The sequence below is a fragment of the Stegodyphus dumicola genome, chromosome 3 (assembly GCF_044657685.1).
Source record: "Stegodyphus dumicola isolate Sdum_Otavi_A_Nest chromosome 3, ASM4465768v1".
NCBI classification, from domain to species: domain Eukaryota; kingdom Metazoa; phylum Arthropoda; class Arachnida; order Araneae; family Eresidae; genus Stegodyphus; species Stegodyphus dumicola.
The window spans coordinates 209,995,894-210,015,150 of NC_140770.1; the positions used below are offsets into that span (position 1 = coordinate 209,995,894).

Here is a 19,257-nt window from a genome sequence, read left to right on the forward strand (position 1 = left end):
AGTTTCCTTAGAAAGTTCTCCATGAAGGCATCCCTCCCTTTAGGTAGATAGCCCTCGTGCGCTTTGCCATAATTTAAATAATCCTAATCCATCCATGTTTCTAGTTGATTTTTGGTATTCTGTGAAGATCACCACCCTAGAAAGATGATATTCAGTGCAAGCGTTTGTTTATACCTATAGAAATGCCTGTCACTTTTGAAAGTGATCGTCTTAAGGAGATGGTCGCCAATCGTTTATGGGCTACTAGATGGTCCGGCTCTGAGTAGGTTACGCATTGGTGCATTGTAAAATGCATTAAATCCTCTCTAATACGATCATCCATGTTTCTAATTATTTTGGTCTTGGTGGAAGTGGTCGTCTTAAAGAGATAATGCTCGGTACAAGTGTTAATTTCTACTCTGAGAAATTATTTTGGAAGAGGTCGCCATAAGAGGGTTCATTGCATATTAAATGTTTAAATCCAGATTGCGTGGTTATAGGATCCATTTTAATTAGATTTTAAAATTTTAGTAAAATAAAAAATCTGAAAGGTTTCAGATTTTAAATTACGTCCAAAGGGGCCTTCTTTTTAACATTTTGTGTGTTACCTTTATTTATTAAATATCATATTCTTCGCACTTAAACCATAAAATTCAGTTCAAGAGCAATATCGCAAAATAATTTTAAATTGAGCACATTTTTAGAATTTCCGATTCACAGTCTCACGCGCCAGAGATAAAAATGTTTTTTTCTGTACAACGTTGCCATGGCTCGCTTTGAAATTCTTGAGTTTGTTAACCAAAAATTCGTTACAAAATATAAAATCGATAATAAAACAAATTCCAAATTTCAAATTTGGGCTTCCAGTTGCCCATATTCGCAGTAGGATTACGTCATTCGAAACTGGATGGCTCTAGGTACCGTTGTTTTACCACAATATTTGGTGGCAATAGTTTGAAAAGTGAAACGGACATTCAGACTGATTCGACGCAAAATCGCGAAATGAAAACATTAGTCCCACAGGGACTAATAATTTTGAAATAAACCTTTTAATTTTAATAACTGTGGTATTCTTGTTTTCAAACTTAAGTGCAAAATTAAACAATTTTTTCCTGTGCAGATACTTTACTTTTAATTAAAATCAAATGAGAAAAGAAATTGTGCGAAAATTAATTAGCTAAAAAATTTAGTACTATTCTTATCGCAAACCGTAACTTGAAATTGCATCTAAAACTGTTTCTTATACCAAAGCTCAGGATGAATTTGTTTTCTGTTATGCGTTAATCAATGTTTCACTAAACCGCAGCTTAAGGCTATAACTACATGCGGTACTGGGAGAGTAATTACTAAAGACCTGACAATGACTGATGTTGGACAACCCGCCTTCCCCGCTGGCTTCCATCGCGAAATCTTCTCGCTCTATACACCCCTCTATTTTTAACCTTAACGGAGAAAACAGCAGCTAGCAAATTGTCTTGCTTCTACTCATACATGTTTCCGGTAATCTGAAGTTACGGTTGTTGAGATAAAACTTTTATCACCCAGCTTGGCGATCTTTTTAAACATGCCTTATATTTCCCATTGCAAACGAAGGGCGACATTTTTTCCGTTCCTTATTTTCCGGGGACATTCTTTCCGTTTTCCTTTTTTCCGGGTGACATTTTTTCCTACAACCTCACAAACTGGTGACTTTTTGGGCCTGTCTTTCCGCCTTTCCTCCTAATATGAAAGGTAAGTGCAGCAAGACGTGTAGTGCCCTATTCAATGTGGAGAAACACGGTAATCAGTTAAATTCCCTACTATCAACCTCTCGGGGGGACTTTTAGCTCACTGTGCATTTTTAATACCCCCTTGCTGCAAACGCACCGTACATTTAAAAACACTCATGCTTTCTCCGGAATTCAAACTTGGGCCCGCCGGTACGGCAGTCATCGTCACTAACCACTATACGGGCTGGGAGATATGTTACAGGACAATATATGCCAAGCCAGTTCACACTTCTAAAGAGAAAACCTACTTCTGGACTCACCAGCGGCCGAGCAATAACATCTATGAACACTGGTAGTTCGACTAGAGTTTAAATCCGGCCAAATGGGCTGGCTGCATGAGAGCTTTTGTTTTTTTACATGTACAACTTAAATACGAGCTAGCTTTCCTTAAAGTGTCCCTCATGTAGGCTCTCTTTCCCTTAGACAGATGACTTTCGTGTGCAATCCAAATAATCCTAAAACACGCTTTCGTCATGGGCTCACTTCGACAGCAGTCAAATTTTTCTGAACAAGACAAATATATCTCTTAGTCACTTCGATCACCATAGAAATAAATAGGATAACACATTTTAAAACATTTTATTAACAGTTGTTGCTTTCAAAACGAGAGCGCTATTAAAAGAATGCGTGTTTTTGCCTTTATTTTAGCGTCCCCATATGAATTCACATAAATAGAATTAAAGTATCAAGCTAAGTTCACGCACACGTAATCTTTCTGTAGAGAAATTTTTTATACTGAAAGCGAACAGAAATTATTCCATATTTTAACTATTAAATGTGTAAAAATTATTTACAATATCATTTATGATGTAACAAAAAATTTGCATTTAATCGAAACGAAAATTAATTTATAAAAAGCATTTTTACCGGCAGAATTTTATCAAAAAGCCGTTGTGTTGGTACGAAAATCGCTACTATAGTCTTGGGCCCGGATTCAAGTTTCGAAGAAGGTACACTGCGCAAAAAAAAAGTAAAACAGTTCTATTCCTCCCGTTCTACTGGGCCGATTGACGAAATTCGAATTGCGTTTTTCACGTCTCGAAAGGATGGCTTAGTATATATATTAAATTTATATATAGCATTATTCTAACATAGGCAATTTGATCCAAAATCGGACTTTTTCTGAAAAACATATGAATTTGTTTTCCCATATTTCGATTCTATTATTTTTATTAGAGATATTAAATTTTGCAAATTTTCGTGAGAAATTTAAAAATTAATCTTAGCATGTTTTTTTTAAGTTTTCACCAAGAATAATGCTCTTGGCGGAATTCTTAATTTGTAGTAACCTACTTACTTTTTTTTTTTTTTTTTTTTTTTCATTGATGCTCGAGAGGAAAAAAGGTCCATCGTTCATTCATTCAAATAATTTTTAACAAAGTGCATAAACCACATTTTCGTTATTATCGCTTATATTAAATACGCCAAATTTCAAAACGCGCCAAAATGTAAATTCACATATATCTTAGGAAATGGTTAATAAAAACTTTAATTTTTTGCATATATGATCAGAAATACATCTACTTTAAAATGATGTAAAAAAATTTTTAGGTTATGCTACAAAACGTTTTTCGAAAAATTTATAAAAAATGCTTAAAAATACAAATTTTTAAAATAAATAATAAAAATTGTGCGAATTATATTTGGATTAAAAATAAATTTTGAATTACATAAGAAGGAATCAAGTAAGTTTAATAAAGAAAAGAGATATTAACAAATGTACATCAAATTCAATTAACACCCAGCAGCTAAAATTTTGAGAGCTAATTTTTCAAAACGTACTCGTGCGATTTTTACAAAACTTGGCAGTTTGGCATGATTTGAGTCGTAGAATCAGGATATAGAAAATAATTGGCATGTCATTTCAGAATAAGTCCGATTTTGTGTCGAAATACCTATATTAGAACAATAGTATTTATAGATCTAATACATATTCTAAGTTACGCTTTCGAGACATGAAAAACGCAAGTTGAATTTCGTCAATCAGCCCAGTAGAACGGGAGATATAAAAATATAGAACTATCCCCCTACCCCCCCGAAGTGTGTGTTTATGTTTAATGTCTTTATGGCATGGGGCACTTAAAATATTGTCAAGTCGGAAAGCCTCTGAAGAGGTTGGTGGTACCTATTGGAGAAGGAGACCTTCGAAGCGAATTCCCAAAATGTTCTGCTTCAAAATATCACGGAAATTCTCCTTTCTTGCAGGTGCATTTTGGTCACCAGTTGTGGTGAACCCTGAGAAACGTTGTCGGTGAGAAGACGGCTAAATTATTGATGGATTCGGCTATTCCAGACAAACTAGCTGAAAGATATTTAGCCTTTTGGGGAAAAAAGATACATAAAATAATTTTAATAGCACGAGAGCAAACAGAATCGAATGTCTTAAATCAAAAAATCTATTTTCTGTACCGAAACTTCATTCTTCTATCTCTAAGAAAACTAGGAAGACTCACTGAAGAAACAAAAATCTTATTTTTATGCTAGCTATACCTTTCGTTGCGTTTATCGAATTTATAAATAATAATAATAATTACATTTTGCAAAACTATGCTAATGTTATGAAAGAATATCAGAGAAGAATTCAAGAAGAATACGATTCAAACTCAAAATAAATACTCCAGTTATGAAATTTTTTATGTAGTATCTCGAATACAGCTATTTTTGTTAACTAAGCATCAAGTAACTTCATTTCAACCCATTAAACACCATACAATCCAAATCAATATTCTTTAAAGTACACCGTCACTTGTCGTTTATGTTCAAACACATTTCTCCTATACATTCAAAGAAATATTTGCACTGAACAGGAACTTAAACAGCTATTTTACTATCTTCCTCAAGAACAACAAAAATAGGTGAAAAAAATAATAAAACATATTCGAATTTTTCACATGTCCACGAATCGTGACAAACCGGATGGAATCTGAAGACCAAAGCATTTCTCCCATTTTTCTGCTTCTTTACAATTCTTACGGAGAAGCTCCTTTAACAAAGCGTTAAGGAAGGTTTGTTTCATCTCTTGGCGCAACATACCAGGTATCTCTTTGACTTACTAGAGCGATAATTACTCTATATAAGAGCTCACTTTCTCTTCAGATTCTTCAACTCTTCCGTGCTGAGGTGCTCCGTATTTTAGATCTTTTGTGTGCTATATTTACAATGAAGACAATTTCACTTGCGTGCTTTGTGGTGTATTTGCTTGCTGTATGCAATGCTGCTCCCCTACCTCGTGCGAAACGTCAGATCGTTATCTCACCATTTTCGCCTAATTTGTTAAAGCCCTATGAGTTTGGTTACCAATCTGTTGATGAAGTAGGTACAAATCAACATCGCCAAGAGACTTCAGACGGTAACTCCGTTAAAGGATCTTACGGTTATTTAGACCCTCTTGGAGTGTACAGAACTGTACGATACACGGCCGATGCCGATGGTTACAGAGCTGTTATCAATACTAACGAACCTGGAATGGGAGCTGGAAATTCAGCAAACGCAGTGTACATTGTTCAACCTCCTCCACCAGCTGCTCTTCTTTGGCAAGATTCTAGAAACACGCCAGCTAAAAAATGAACTGCTAACTAAGCAAAATGTTAGATTCTTAGGAATGTTTAAGGAAGGTATTTGATATGCATGTTAAAGCAAATCCATTATCTCTGCTGTAAATATACTAGAAGTGAGCAAACTTTTGTTATCAGATATCTGTAATCCAACTACAAAATTCATTCTAAAGGTCTAAGTTTTATATTACTTGAATGGTAGATTTATGGCACTATATTTATTTGTAAATATTCGGCAAACGCTCAGTTTGAATGAAGTAGTAAAATATCTAATATATTGCTAATAAACAAAATTTGCTTGAAACCTGTCTGATTTTAAGATTAATTCTGGCTAAAAAATTAAGTTCTGGTTTCTTATACTATTTATACTATTAAATGAAATTCTGTTTTTTATTTCTGTACTTTTATGAATTTCTAGATGAATTCCTCTAGAAATCTTATCAAGTGTTTGATTCAAAGAGAAACATTGTCCACTTTACTGTACAATTTCGGAAAATTTTCATATGAATAAAGTAATCAGTTAAGTCATATAATTTGTTATAATTAATAATAGTAATTATACCATATATTTATTAAAAATATTCTGCAATAATCACATTTCTCATGTCCGCTATAGTAGAAAATTCGAAGTTAAAATATTTTAGTGTCTCTATAAGGGACAATTTGTATTTGAATGGATCTAAGCTTTTAAATTCCTTTGGATAATATAATATTCTCGTTTCAAAAATATCTTTACTGCCTGCAAAATAATTTATATATTCTGTTCAACCTAAAGGCATTTTCCTATTTCAGGTAAATTCCGACTGATGAAATTTAGGAGTTAAAAAAGATTATATTTTTAGATCCTATTTAAATAACGTTACATATTTTCGAAATAACATGTTCATAATAAATGAATTATACATGGATATAATGTAATCATCAGTTGCAAATTTGGAATATATTTATTTAAAATATCTTATTACTATTTATATGTAAATTCTTGAAACTCGACGTAATTTTTATCTTAAAAATTTAATTGCAAACTCTTAAATGTTATGAAAGTTAAGATGAATTCCTCTAGAAATCTTATCAAGTGTTTGATTCAAAGAGAAACATTCACGTACGAAAGATATTAAGCTATTGTACTCTGATTTAAAAATTTCTATCGTAAATTTAAAATACCATTATAACTATTGAATTCATTTGGAAAATAAAAAAGTTTAAAATGCTCATTCGGAAGAAATTTAAAATGAAATATTAATTTTGCATTTATTTTGACATTCTAAGTAAGGGTTCATGAGAAAATGTTCGTATGCAATCTTCGTAACGTATTAGATATATGATTCGGCAAAAATGGAATCCATTGCAAAGACTTTAAAAGAAACTTGGATATTGTAATATTTTCATACACGCATTTTTCTGAGTGTAATACGTACGTCTATTAATTATGTTACTGCATTATAGTACATTCTTTAATCAGTAAATTATTTTATAAGGGGCACGAATCGTTTTTCAGGGGTCAGTAGTTTAAGCAAATGTTTTAATTTTAGTCTAGTAAGGACACGGTTCCAGAATTTCATTGCTATTCAGTAAAATCATGGATTTTGGTATTAAATGTAAGAGTTTTTACTTTCCTTCGCAATGCAGTAATAATTGTCCGTGGTGATTACCTGCCTTTGAGAAAGAATGCGTCTGTGATAATTGTCCGTGGTGATTACCTGCCTTTAAGAAAGAATGCGTCTGTGATAATTGTCCGTGGTGATTACCTGCCTTTGAGAAAGAATGCGTCTGTGATAATTGTCCGTGGTGATTACCTGCCTTTGAGAAAGAATGCGTCTGTGATAATTGTCCGTGGTGATTACCTGCCTTTGAGAAAGAATGCGTCTGTGATAATTGTCCGTGGTGATTACCTGCCTTTGAGAAAGAATGCGTCTGTGATAATTGTCCGTGGTGATTACCTGCCTTTGAGAAAGAATGCGTCTGTGATAATTGTCCGTGGTGATTACCTGCCTTTGAGAAAGAATGCGTCTGTGAAAGACGTTCTAGGGAATTCAAAACTCTAATGTTATAGATTTGAGTAATTCCAACTCCTGTGATAAAATTCGAATTTACCCTTTTTAAAGAGTCATTCATTCTTTTAGCAGTGCTTTAAACATTAGCTTAGTTATTAGTATTACGAGAGTAAATATAATTTCATGCTTATTTAATAGTTTATAATGATATACATTTATTACATACAGATCAATCTGATTCACGAAATCGTATTCAGGAATATTTATTACTAAAATATTTATTTCTGATAATTATAAATAAAATTAATAAAAGATATTTTCACATTTAATTCTACATTTTCTAAATATGAAGTTTTTTTAATCATTTATGTATAGCAATTGCTTTGCATCATACTCATAAAAATAGCACAGTAAATACATAGTGTTTCATGGCATCATTGTTTTACCTCCTTTGTCTTCAGAATTATAATTTCTTATTTTCTGATGAAGTTTATAAATAATGTAAAACTAGATTTTCTCGGTGCTTACTACTGAAGCTTACTAAAAGAACTTTTAAAACTAAATTATGTAATGTTCTTTTTTCAAGCTTGCCAAACTTCTTTCCCTTTTTGTTTCTCATAGATTTTTAAAAAAATAAATTGTATGTAGCTTTACTATTCCTAAATTTCTCAGGCTCATCAGCAGCCGAGCGGTAAAGTCGAGCTGAAAGTCTTTGGTAGTTCAGTCCGAGGTTCGAATCTCGAGAACAGGCTAGCTGCATGGGAATTCCGTGGCTTTTTCCCTTGTGTAACGTGAATACGAGCCAGTTCCCTTAGAAAGTCCTCTACGCAGATCGCACTCGAGGCTTTGTCGTAATCGCAGAAACCAAACCTAATCTAAATTCCTCCCTAGACATTCCAACCTCTGGATTATCTCTAATCGATTTTTGTGCTCTTGTAGTCATGATGGTATGTAATATTGGATTATTACATTTTCGCTGCACTAAAATAACACTGTAAAAATGAATTAAATTCAAAGATAAATTCTCAGAATTTGAAGTTTTCTTCATCTCTCCATATTTTTATTTAGGGGAAATTTGTTCTTCCTTTCTTCTGTAGATATCTATAATTTCCACTATTCTGTAAATTTTTGTTTTTGTTTCTCTCTTTCTGTTTGAATTTTTTTTTTTTTTTTTTTGTTTTGTTTTTATGTGCTTTATTGTTTCTACTCTAACGGTGAATCCCTACATTATGGTAACTTGGCGATTTTTTGGCGAAAATTTGGCTACCAACCCTGCTACAGCAACCTGCTAGTTTTGTTTTGGACGCCATTTTGTTTTCCCGAAGTAAAGGCTTTTTTAACTCAACATTTTTTCTAACAATCTGCTAGCCGACTTACGCTTATCCTAGAACTTTTATGGAACAAAAATGCTTGATCATGACGAAGATTAGGTGCGAAATTCGGAGAAAGTGCAGAATCGCAAACTGCTTGCCGCGTTTTTAAGAATTGCACATACACGGTATCCATGTACACGTCGACCTATTTTCACTTAAAAAAACATCCCAGAATTGCACAAAAATAGCACTGCGCACACTCTTGACTTTATCTATGTACACATCGACCTATTTTCACTTAAAAAGTAGTCCTAGCTAGTAATCTTAATCGCCTTACCAAAATGTCGCAAAACTACCTGTTACCATATTCTAAAGATTAGCCACTCTAACCTTTGTAAACCCAGGGTTGTATACTTATTGTGCAGGAGAGGTTTTTACTCTCCTTCAATACAATAATAATTGCCTGTAGTGATTCAATACAATAATAATTGCTTGTAGTGATTCAATACAATAATAATTGCCTTTGAGAAAGAATACGTCTGTGAAAGACGTTCTAGGGAAATATGATTTGTATTTTAGTTTAAACATAAAGAAAAATATCGAAATATCATGCGGTTAATCAATTAACGGGAATAGAACCCAAATAAGCTACCAGTATGTCGTGACTCTCGCCCCTCAGCCAATGGTTTCGTTTGGCTTAGTTGATTATGGCAAAGCACTGCTAGGACTATTTGCCTAAGAGAAGAGATACCTTTGTGGAGGACTTTCTAAGAGAAACTGGCTCGTACACAAGTTACACATCAGGGAAACTAGAAAAACGCCCATGCACTCAGCCCGTTCGCGGGATTCGAACTCTAGACCGAATTACCAATGTTTAGCGACTTTACCGCTCGGCCATTGCTGGACATTTGGCTATTAGGAAAAACGTTAAGGAGAAACTTGTTAAGTTATTGCATTAGAAACTGAACAATGCAGGAACTCAAACATATAAAATCTAAAAACCATAATTTAATTCTGAAACGTAAATCGTTTGACGGTTGTATAAAATCATAATAAAGTATTGCTTAAATTTTGTTTATTTTTCATTTATCTTCACCGGTAACAAATTTTTAGGTAAGTCTTCGCATTATGGCATCTACATCGTGAAAAATAGTAAATCCTATGTTATCTTGTCAAATCTATGAAAGGGTCATCTGAATTATCTTTGTTTTAAAAAAATAAATACAAATGAAACATATTATTCATGTAATTATAGTAAAATTTTCATTTATTTGTATTCAATCATCTTTCAATTCTGAAATTTGCTTTGATTTTGTCATTTTACAAACAGCATTTCTCAGTTTTCCCCAAATACGATACGTGAGCAGGAAAAATGTATCAGTGTTAAATAATAAATTATTTTATAAACTACATAAATATAGGGCTCAAATAAAACTTTTCGAACACAGGAAAATATTAAAGTAATTTTATATCTACATGCGAGTTTAGATCATAGACCAGATCTTTTTACCAATATTGGCTCAAGATTCTTGACATGGGCAATTTTACTTCCAAGTCCCACGACAGAGCCGACCAAATAGCCGAGTGGTTAAGTCACTGAACACTGGCAGTTCGACCTCCGTTCGATTCCAAGCAAACGGGCTGGCTGCTTGACCATTTTCGTGGTTTTCCCCCTGTACAATGTGTGTGTACAAATCAGTTCCCCTTACAAAGCTTTGCACAGACATTCCTTCAGACAGACAGCTCTAGCGTGCTTTGTCATATTAAAATAAACCAAACCTTCCAATCCTCCTGAAATTTCGTATATCAAGAAGCAAAAACATCTCCAACCCTTTATATGTACATGCAATTGACACAAAAACAAAGCATTTATATGATTCAAAGACCTTCACAATTTTCATCCCCTTTCCTGGAGGCAAAATGTTTAATTGCCATATTTTTTGAAAAAATCTACATAGGTAAGACGAGATGAAATTATCATTACATAGAGTGAGGGTAAGTACAGATTCTGTTCCTGACCAAGTGTGGAAATTATATATGATATTTTAATTTGCAAAAAAGTTCTTCCTTATTCACATATACTATCCTCATACACGTAATCATTACAATGTGATACTATAATATTTTACTTCTTTTGTAAATTGTAACAAATATCATTAAAACAAAGTTAGTCATTAAGCTGAATCAGTCGTATTAGTTAACTTCTTTTTACATGTGTTTTATATGTTTTATACGCTTGAATATAAATTTGACAAAATTAAGTTTTGAGATTTAATTATTTCACATTTCTAAGCACTTTTTGAACATGTACAAATTACTTTCATTAATACTTAGATATTTTCTATATTATTCTTGCTCAAATATAAAATTAACTACCTTATAATCTATCTGGAAATTAAAAATAAATTCAAAGACATTAGAACCATCTATTTCTATTCAATTTTGATAATAAATTATGTGACTTTTTTTCTCTAAAATACTATATTAAATGTAATATCAATTACACATCCGATTTTTTTTTCTTTCCTACTGAAAGGAACTGCATGGTTTCGCGATATTAAGCCTAGTAATATATGTTACTAAATGCATCAATAAAAAGCAACGCCAAACATTTTCCTTATGGGTTTAAAATAATGTCAAGTGTGTGAAAATAATGGAAAACTCTCTAATTAAACTCGTCGTTTTTACAAAGCGAATCTTAATAACTGCTATCAGCAATCTGATAATTGAATAATTAAACGAAATTTATAAAACCAAATTAAATAAAAACAAATGCATAACATTTTTATGCTCAAAATATATTCCTTTTGCGCCGATATGCAGAATGGCATTATTTAACAAAGCTTAAAGCAACCTTTTACAAGTGCTTGTGAGATACTGCTGAACATTCGATTTTATAATTCTTCAGACAACTTCAGAGAGAGCTTTTTCAATGTTAGCTTCAATTTCGACAAGGCACCATACTCGTCAGAGGACAATTTTAAGGAGCAGAGTGATTAGTTTAACGCTTGTTTTTCTGCAAAAAAATTAACATTCACTTGTTTTTCCGCAAAACAATTTCCAAATAACTGCTGTCTTATATAGCTGGTGTATTATTCTAATGGAGGAACCAACTGCTCTATGCGGAATACTCGGGCTGAACATAAAAAATTTCTATAAAAGATCTCCAAAAATGCATAAATAAACATTATACATTGATATTACTTCTCTCAGAAACAAATTCGGGATGATTAATTTCTCTGGTTTTTGAAAAAATGCGCCAGCATGATCTCTGATCTTGATTTCTTGAAATGAATTTGTTTTTCTTGTAAGTAATGATGATAATTTCCATTCAGAACTTTGGCCCTCAATTCTGAAATACCACATAATGTCATCCGCAACAAAGAAATTTTAATTTCTTTGTTAATCTGGTTGGTATTTTGCTTGATGAAAACAACCATTTTTTATCATCTGACCAAGAGTGTGACATAAGCCAGGAAGCGACCATTCTCTTGTTTTAGTTTTACACTAATATGAAAGAACTAATGTCTCCTGACTAATACCAGACTCGCATTACCTCATCTTCACAGGCAAGTAATAGTCTTTCTGCAACTATTCTTTGAGTTTTCTATTGAATTGCTCCATAACAAGCCGAAGTCTTTGGTTCAGACTTAGCTTAATCATCAGTTATTTGTATTAGCATTTTGTATTCATGTATATCACCTAAATATCTGTACTCGAGATAAACAATTATTTCTGTATTCTTGCCTCATGAATGCAAATACTTTAGTAGCACTTTTCCTGAAATTAAAACAATAATGTGTGTGCTTCTTTGTGCCATACTGCCTGTTTTTTTCACTAATTGAAGGAAATATACCCATATTTTCCATTGTGCTTAGTACGTGGCATTCAGATGTTGCTGTACTATAAAAGAACGTTAGCTTGAATGCTAATCGCTGCTTCATCAATCCAAATTTTATCGTAGTCGTAATAAAATCTCATTTTTGGTTTGTCAGAACGTGTAGATGCAAAAAAATATTGTAATTCCCAACTAAGCAACTTATGCAGCTTTTTTTAAAATGTAAGGAATTATTTCTAAAATTGTAATTTTTGAGAGATTCGTAAATGTACTGTTGAAATGAAACGTGTTTTATTAGAAAAAAATCACAAAAACCAACCATGCAGTCTGCTCATTCTTCAAAAATGTACTTAACTAAAGCTTATTTTTTAATATTTATTCAGACAGTAATAAATAAAAATCATTCACCTTTTTCAGAAAATTTTCACAAAAAACTCAATGTAAGAATCTTTATAAAATGCTTCATAATTTTATCTTGGAGGAAAAAAAGGCTTTCGTTTGGGAACGAAATCGAGGAATCATAAATCTTCTCAAATTTTCGCAACCAAGAAGCTACGTTAACTTTTTCGAGAAGCCTAAAATAATCGAAGCGTTCACATAAGTAAATAATACAGAAATTACAGTCATTGTATATTTTAGACTGATGCTTATCATAATAAACGAGTTAAGTCCTACAAAATCATGAGATCAAGATTTCTGTTAAAATGAATATTTGATTTATAATAAATACTATTTTATAAAAAGATATTTTTTTGCTTTAAAATAATGACAGTTGTCTAAAACGCCTTTGAAATTTAGAAAATGGTTGCAGAAAATTATACCAGTATTGTCTAAGAGTACCAACAAACAACAGATATCAACTTTTCATAGTTTAGAAATGAGAAAATGTATTCCAGATGTTCAGTAAACTTTCCTAATATGCAATTCTTTTACATTCGGTTTATATGAAAGAAATTTACTCATTGGTTCACATATCACAACATCGCTGAACATTGGAATGTCGGGCAAAACAAACAAATCTTTGTTGCCATTTATACTGAAACTAATCGACGTTAAAAATGCCACACGCTTTGAAGGGGCCTGCAGTTATAAGAGAGATGTTTTTAAAATGTATTTACTCGCCTATTCTTCTGTTTACTAAATTTATTGTACGAAAATCGAGCGGAGAAAATTATGTGACTAATTTAATGTCCGAAGGATACGCTTGCAGTAAAAGCATATCAAATAAAATGTATTTATGGATAAACTGCCGGTAATTATTACAATACTATTTTATTGAAAAGGAACTTATATTCCAATTTGGTTTAGTTTATTACGGCAAAGCACACTAGGGCTATCTACCTATTAGTTATGGCAAAGCACACAGCACACTAGGGCTATCTGACTAAGCCCTAGTATCTATAGCACACTAGGACGCTAATAACATTGGTCGAATTTGACTAGTTTTCAGAGTTAGTTTGTATCAATTTAAGAAAAGTACAACGATTATTATTACCCCAAAGGTTGAAGCCAAGAAGGGTTGTTAGTCTCAAAACGGCATTTTGTGGAGTTTCACCATAAACGACGATTCATTTTTTAAATTGTTGCCACCAAATATTATCGCCCTGAATCATATTTAAAGAAATTAAATAATGTAGAATCTGCATGAATGTATGTATGTTTCTCAAACTGAAATACGACGGTACAACCATCAAATTTTGAATAACGTAATCCTCGATCCGAACATGGTCATCTGGACGTCCGAATTTTTAATTGGAATTTGTTTTATAATCTGTTTGATACTTTGTAATTTTCGATTAACAAACTCAACATTTCAAAGCGAGAAATGGCAACACTATACAGAAAAAAAAAAAAAACATTTTTTCTCCAATGCGCGAAACTGCCTATCGGAAATTTTAAAGACATGTTGTTTTTAAATATCTTGTGATATTGATGTTGAATTGAATTTCATGTGGTTTAAATGAAAAGAACATGATATTTAATAAATGAAGGTAACGCACAAAGCGTTAAAAAACGCTCCTTTGGGCGTACTATAAAATCTGAAAGCTTACACATTTTTATACACTCTTCAAGTATATTAGTATTTTGATTACGCTGGATTTTCCTGAAGTGGGAGTATAGTTCTTCGGCCACAAAAATTTCATGAAATTATTAGTGTAAACAACAGGCAGCGAAATACCGTGTATTTCCACAGTATCTATCCTACAAACAAATCTTCCGACAAATCTTACTTTCTTTTTATCAGAGTTTTCCTCTTTTTCTAAGGCACTGTTCTAATTAGACTGAGAAATTATAGTCAGATGCAAGATGCAATCCTCACTATCAGCCTTATTTAAAGACATAAAAGCGAAACCAAAATTAAGAATTTTACCAGCATTTATATCTATATTTAGGAACACACACAAGTATTAAAAGTTATGCCTTTCAAGCTGATTGTTTTAAATGCAATTTGAAACTTGTGTCTTAATGTACAGTTTTACTACAAGGAAGAGTAAATTTCATTATAGGGGCCCGCCAGCGGCCGAGTGGTAAAGTCGCTGAACACTGGTAGTTCGGTCCGAGGCTCGAATCCTGCGAACGAGCTGGCTGAATGGGCGTTTTTGTGCTTTTCCCCATGTGTAACGTGTATACGAGCCAGTTTCCCTTAGAAAGCCCTCCACGAAGGCATATCTTCCCTTATGCACATAGCCCTCATGTACCTTGCTATAATTAAATACACCAACACCGACACCATTATAGGGCATGTTTAGCCTTGATATTTAAATGCTAGTAATATCGAGTTACATTTAAGAGAGAATACAAGTGTTATACAAAATTGTTTTTTTACGGACGGAATGCAAGTATGTTACATAAAATTATTTTTGTTATGGATTGATTCCGTGCTTACCGAGCATTCAATCAAAAATGCAGTGCGCTATTATAATACAATGCTCAGTTTCAATGATTTACAAATGTCCTACAGAGGATAAGTATTAGGCGAATGGGATGTAATGCTCCCCCAAACAAAAAGGGAGAATGATATACAACGAATTATTAGCTCTGCTGAAACTACTTCCGAAAGAAAAATCTAAATTATTAAAAAAAAAGAGAGAGAGAGAGAACTAAGAGTTTAGAAATCAAAGCAAATTAAGATATCTTCACAAAATATCATTGGATATTTGCTTCAGAAATTGAGATTTCTTAAAAAGAAATTTGATAAAATAGACTTTCAAAGAATTGAAAAAAATCTAAATATATAGAGTTTTTAATGTGGTATCTAGAAGAAAATATGTCACTGAAAAACACTTCAGCGATTTTCTTAAGAATAGCATTGCAATAAAATGAAAGCATAAACAATAATTTTACAATGGAATGAATAGCATTGCGTTTGCTATAGGCAGTGATCAAATACTGTGGGCTTACTGTGGTGAAATGCTGTGTCAGGCGCAAATTTGCCTCCTTGCTACGATGAATTTTGTAGCCTTGATCTGATATTAGAGAAGAGAATACAACACAACAATAACAACTGCACATTTTACAGAGATGCGAACTGCTATAAAGGTTCGGCTTCAAATAAGGGAGATAAAAATTGCGTACTTGTATCCCTACTCCATCACCTCCTCTTATACGTTCCTTCTGCTCAGCGAAAGAAAAAGAAAATAGGTTTCTACCTTGGAACGGACTATCTGCACTAGATTTACATTAAAATAAAATGCAAAGTAAACAATGAATAATATTAAATACATAAAAATATCATAATTCAAAATAGCTGAAAAACCAATGTACCACACAATCCATACAAATATAAACTAAAAAACTATGTGTACATAGTATAATTACACCACCATTGTATCAGAAATTAGTATTAGAAGAATGTATTTAAAGGGGTAACAATTTACATATTCAGTGAGTCGTCATTGCTTTATTAACTCTTAATTTCAATACATAATTTCATTAGCGAGAGTTTAGGAAGCTTAGAAATATTTTCTCCTCCCCGCAGGGGATATCATTGTCGAATTTACCCACACATGACAATAACAGTGAGTCATTGTGCAGACCAGTACGACACAAACTGCTCCAATTTAGCATTGTAACGAGTCCTCCGTCCACGCAGAGATCTTCGTGTGTTACGTTTGCTTTAAATAGCTTTCAAAATTATAAAGGGCCCACCAGCGGCCGAGCGGTAAAGTCGCTGAACACTGGTACTTCAGTCCGAGGTTCGAATCCCGCGAACGGGCTGGCTGCATGGGCGTTTTCGTGCTTTTCCCCACGTGTAACTTGTATACGAGTCAGTTTCCCTTAGAAAGTCCTCCACGAAGGCATCCCTCCTCTTAGGCAGATAGTCCTAGTGTGCTTTGCCATATTTAAATACACCAAATACACACACCAAAATTATAAAGTTTATTGCCCATATAATGCATTTATTGGGAATTTACCTTCCTGTTTCATTATTCGATGCCTAAAATTTAAAAAGAAAGGGCGTCTTGAAAATATCATTCTTAACAAATAGCATAATATAATTCTTAACACATATTGAAGATACACTTAAAACTCTTGCAGTAAAGGAACATTTTTTGTAAATATGAAACAAGTACAAATTTTTAATTTTCAGTCTTTGTAATATTCTTGTATGCAATCTGTGGTTATTCATTAAGTGCTTAGGATTACAAATAAAAGTAAATTTATTAAATAATATTTTCCTACGAATCAATTTTATGCTAATTATTATAAATTTTCGGTCTTATTCTAAACTACTATTTGTAAAGATTGCTTTGTTTAATTTTTGGTAATTTTGCTTTGCTCATTTAACCGTGCTTTCAAATTATTTGCAAAATGTTATCTCTCATGTTAACAAAATAATTTAACTTACCCACACAAAAAGGGAGAATGATATACAACAAATTATTAGCTCTGCTGAAACTACTTCCGAAAGAAAAATCTAAATTATTAAAAAAAGAAAGAGAGAGAACTAAGAGTTTAGAAATCAAAGCAAATTAAGATATCTTCACAAAATATCATTGGATATTTGCTTCAGAAATTGAGATTTCTTAAAAAGAAATTTGATAAAATAGACTTTCAAAGAATTGAAAAAAATCTAAATATATAGAGTTTTTAATGTGGTATCTAGAAGAAAATATGTCTTCTTCTAGATACCACATTAAAAACCTGCTAACTAACAATATAATTAAAAATCGAGAACTTAATTAGATTCGGCTTGCCTTTACGGCATCAATTGATACAGAGATCTAAGTTCAATAAAGAATCAAAGTAAAATCTTTATATTGTTTTCAGTACTTGAAACATACAAAGGAGAAAATTCAACAGCTGAGTTGGACTATTTTAATATGAAGTAATATTTCTTAATATTTCTAACTTTCGTTTTGCTTATATTACCCATGAAAAGGGAAAAACGATTTTTAAAAAAAGAATTTCTTGAACAACTATCAGAGGAATCAGTAAGAATATTCTTACTTAACAGGGGATATAAATTTTCCCAAAGAAGTACAATACGTTTCAAATTTGAAATTTCCAATAGCCTCCTAACTTTATGGTAAAAGGTTTATGTCTGTTTTGAGTGCTATTTCCTGGACAGAGAGAAAATACAAACAAAAATAGGTTATTAAAAATATGACAGAAAGGAAGCTGAATTATTAAACATGCTCTTAGACATGATATCTAACCTTCACATATGATTACTCATGCAAAAACCGATTCCTTTTCATGACTATACTCGCATTTTGGAGACACAATTCGTTATATCAAGTATTCCGTATTCTTCAGACCTTGGCAAAAGTAACCTCACCCAGATATAATTCTTTGGATTTGCTTTACGACAAACGGCCCGCATAATTTAAATTCTAGTTTCCACGGTCAAATATTTCTTGCAAAGAAATAGATGTATATAAAAGTGATATAGGTAGCATTGGCATCACTGAAAGGAGTTCAGCGTTCACCAACGGATCAAATGGCGACTAGTTTTGGATTTGCTCTCTCTGTGACAGTTCTGATTGCTTTAGCAACATCCAGCCCTATACCAGCGCAAGTTTCTCAACTACTTTCTGAACAAGATGTATTGGAATCACCAAGGCCTTATGAATTTGGATACGAATTTGGAGATGGAAATGGTATGACACAACATCGACGCGAATCAGCTGACGGAAACGGACTAGTGCAAGGTAGTTATGGGTACATTGACCAGAATGGCGTTTACAGGAATGTGGAATACAAAGCTGATTCTGAAGGATACAGGGCTATCGTGAGAAGTAATGAACCTGGACTTTCTAATCAAAATGCTGCGGATGCTACTTTTATTGTCGAATCCCCACCACCCGGAATCATTGCTCAAGCAAATTTAGCTGGAATTCCTGCTGAAAGTATAGTAACAGTGGTAAAAAAATAACACCACTTCTGTGTATTTCTTTATATTTACTTTAAGATAATTGCTCTGAATGTTGATGTATACATGCCAATAGTTCTTCCAAGTTCTCATTTAGCTAAAATGTAAGAATATAAGATAAAATAGAGTCTGTTTTTCCTGTTCTGTGTGTAGTTTTAGTTGTTCTTTGCATATGTGTTTTGGGAAGTAACTAAAGCAATGTAAAGGCTATAACACAATATAGTTAATGAATAATGTTTATTAAGTATGAAATCTTCAGTTATCTTTCCTTATTTTCCATCATAAAAGTTTCAAAAGAATAAATATAGAAAATTATTTTGGACTTTAATTTTTAGGTTTCGATATTTGTTTATGCATTTTTTTATTTATTTAATGAAACAGAAGAACTAATAGAAGAAAATTTATTAAGAAATTTGCTAAACAATTTTTTTTTC

At 32.5% G+C, this 19,257-nt stretch overlaps 1 protein-coding gene and 1 pseudogene across 1 annotated transcript; both read left to right on the plus strand.

Moving 5' to 3' along the window:
- The first annotated feature begins 4,825 nt into the window (after nucleotides 1–4,825).
- LOC118203402 (cuticle protein 10.9 pseudogene) lies at nucleotides 4,826–5,839 on the plus strand (annotated as a pseudogene).
- A 12,509-nt stretch (nucleotides 5,840–18,348) lies between these two features.
- Nucleotides 18,349–18,965, plus strand: LOC118203400 (cuticle protein 10.9-like). Its single transcript, XM_035375679.2, has one exon. The coding sequence runs from the start codon at nucleotides 18,392–18,394 to the stop codon at nucleotides 18,824–18,826; it is 435 nt and encodes a 144-aa protein (XP_035231570.1). The 5' UTR covers nucleotides 18,349–18,391; the 3' UTR covers nucleotides 18,827–18,965.
- The last annotated feature ends 292 nt before the right edge of the window (nucleotides 18,966–19,257 follow it).

Bases quoted from the DNA above. Each gene is read 5' to 3' on its own strand.
- LOC118203400 (XM_035375679.2), top strand. From the start codon at position 18,392: ATGGCGACTAGTTTTGGATTTGCTCTCTCTGTGACAGTTCTGATTGCT.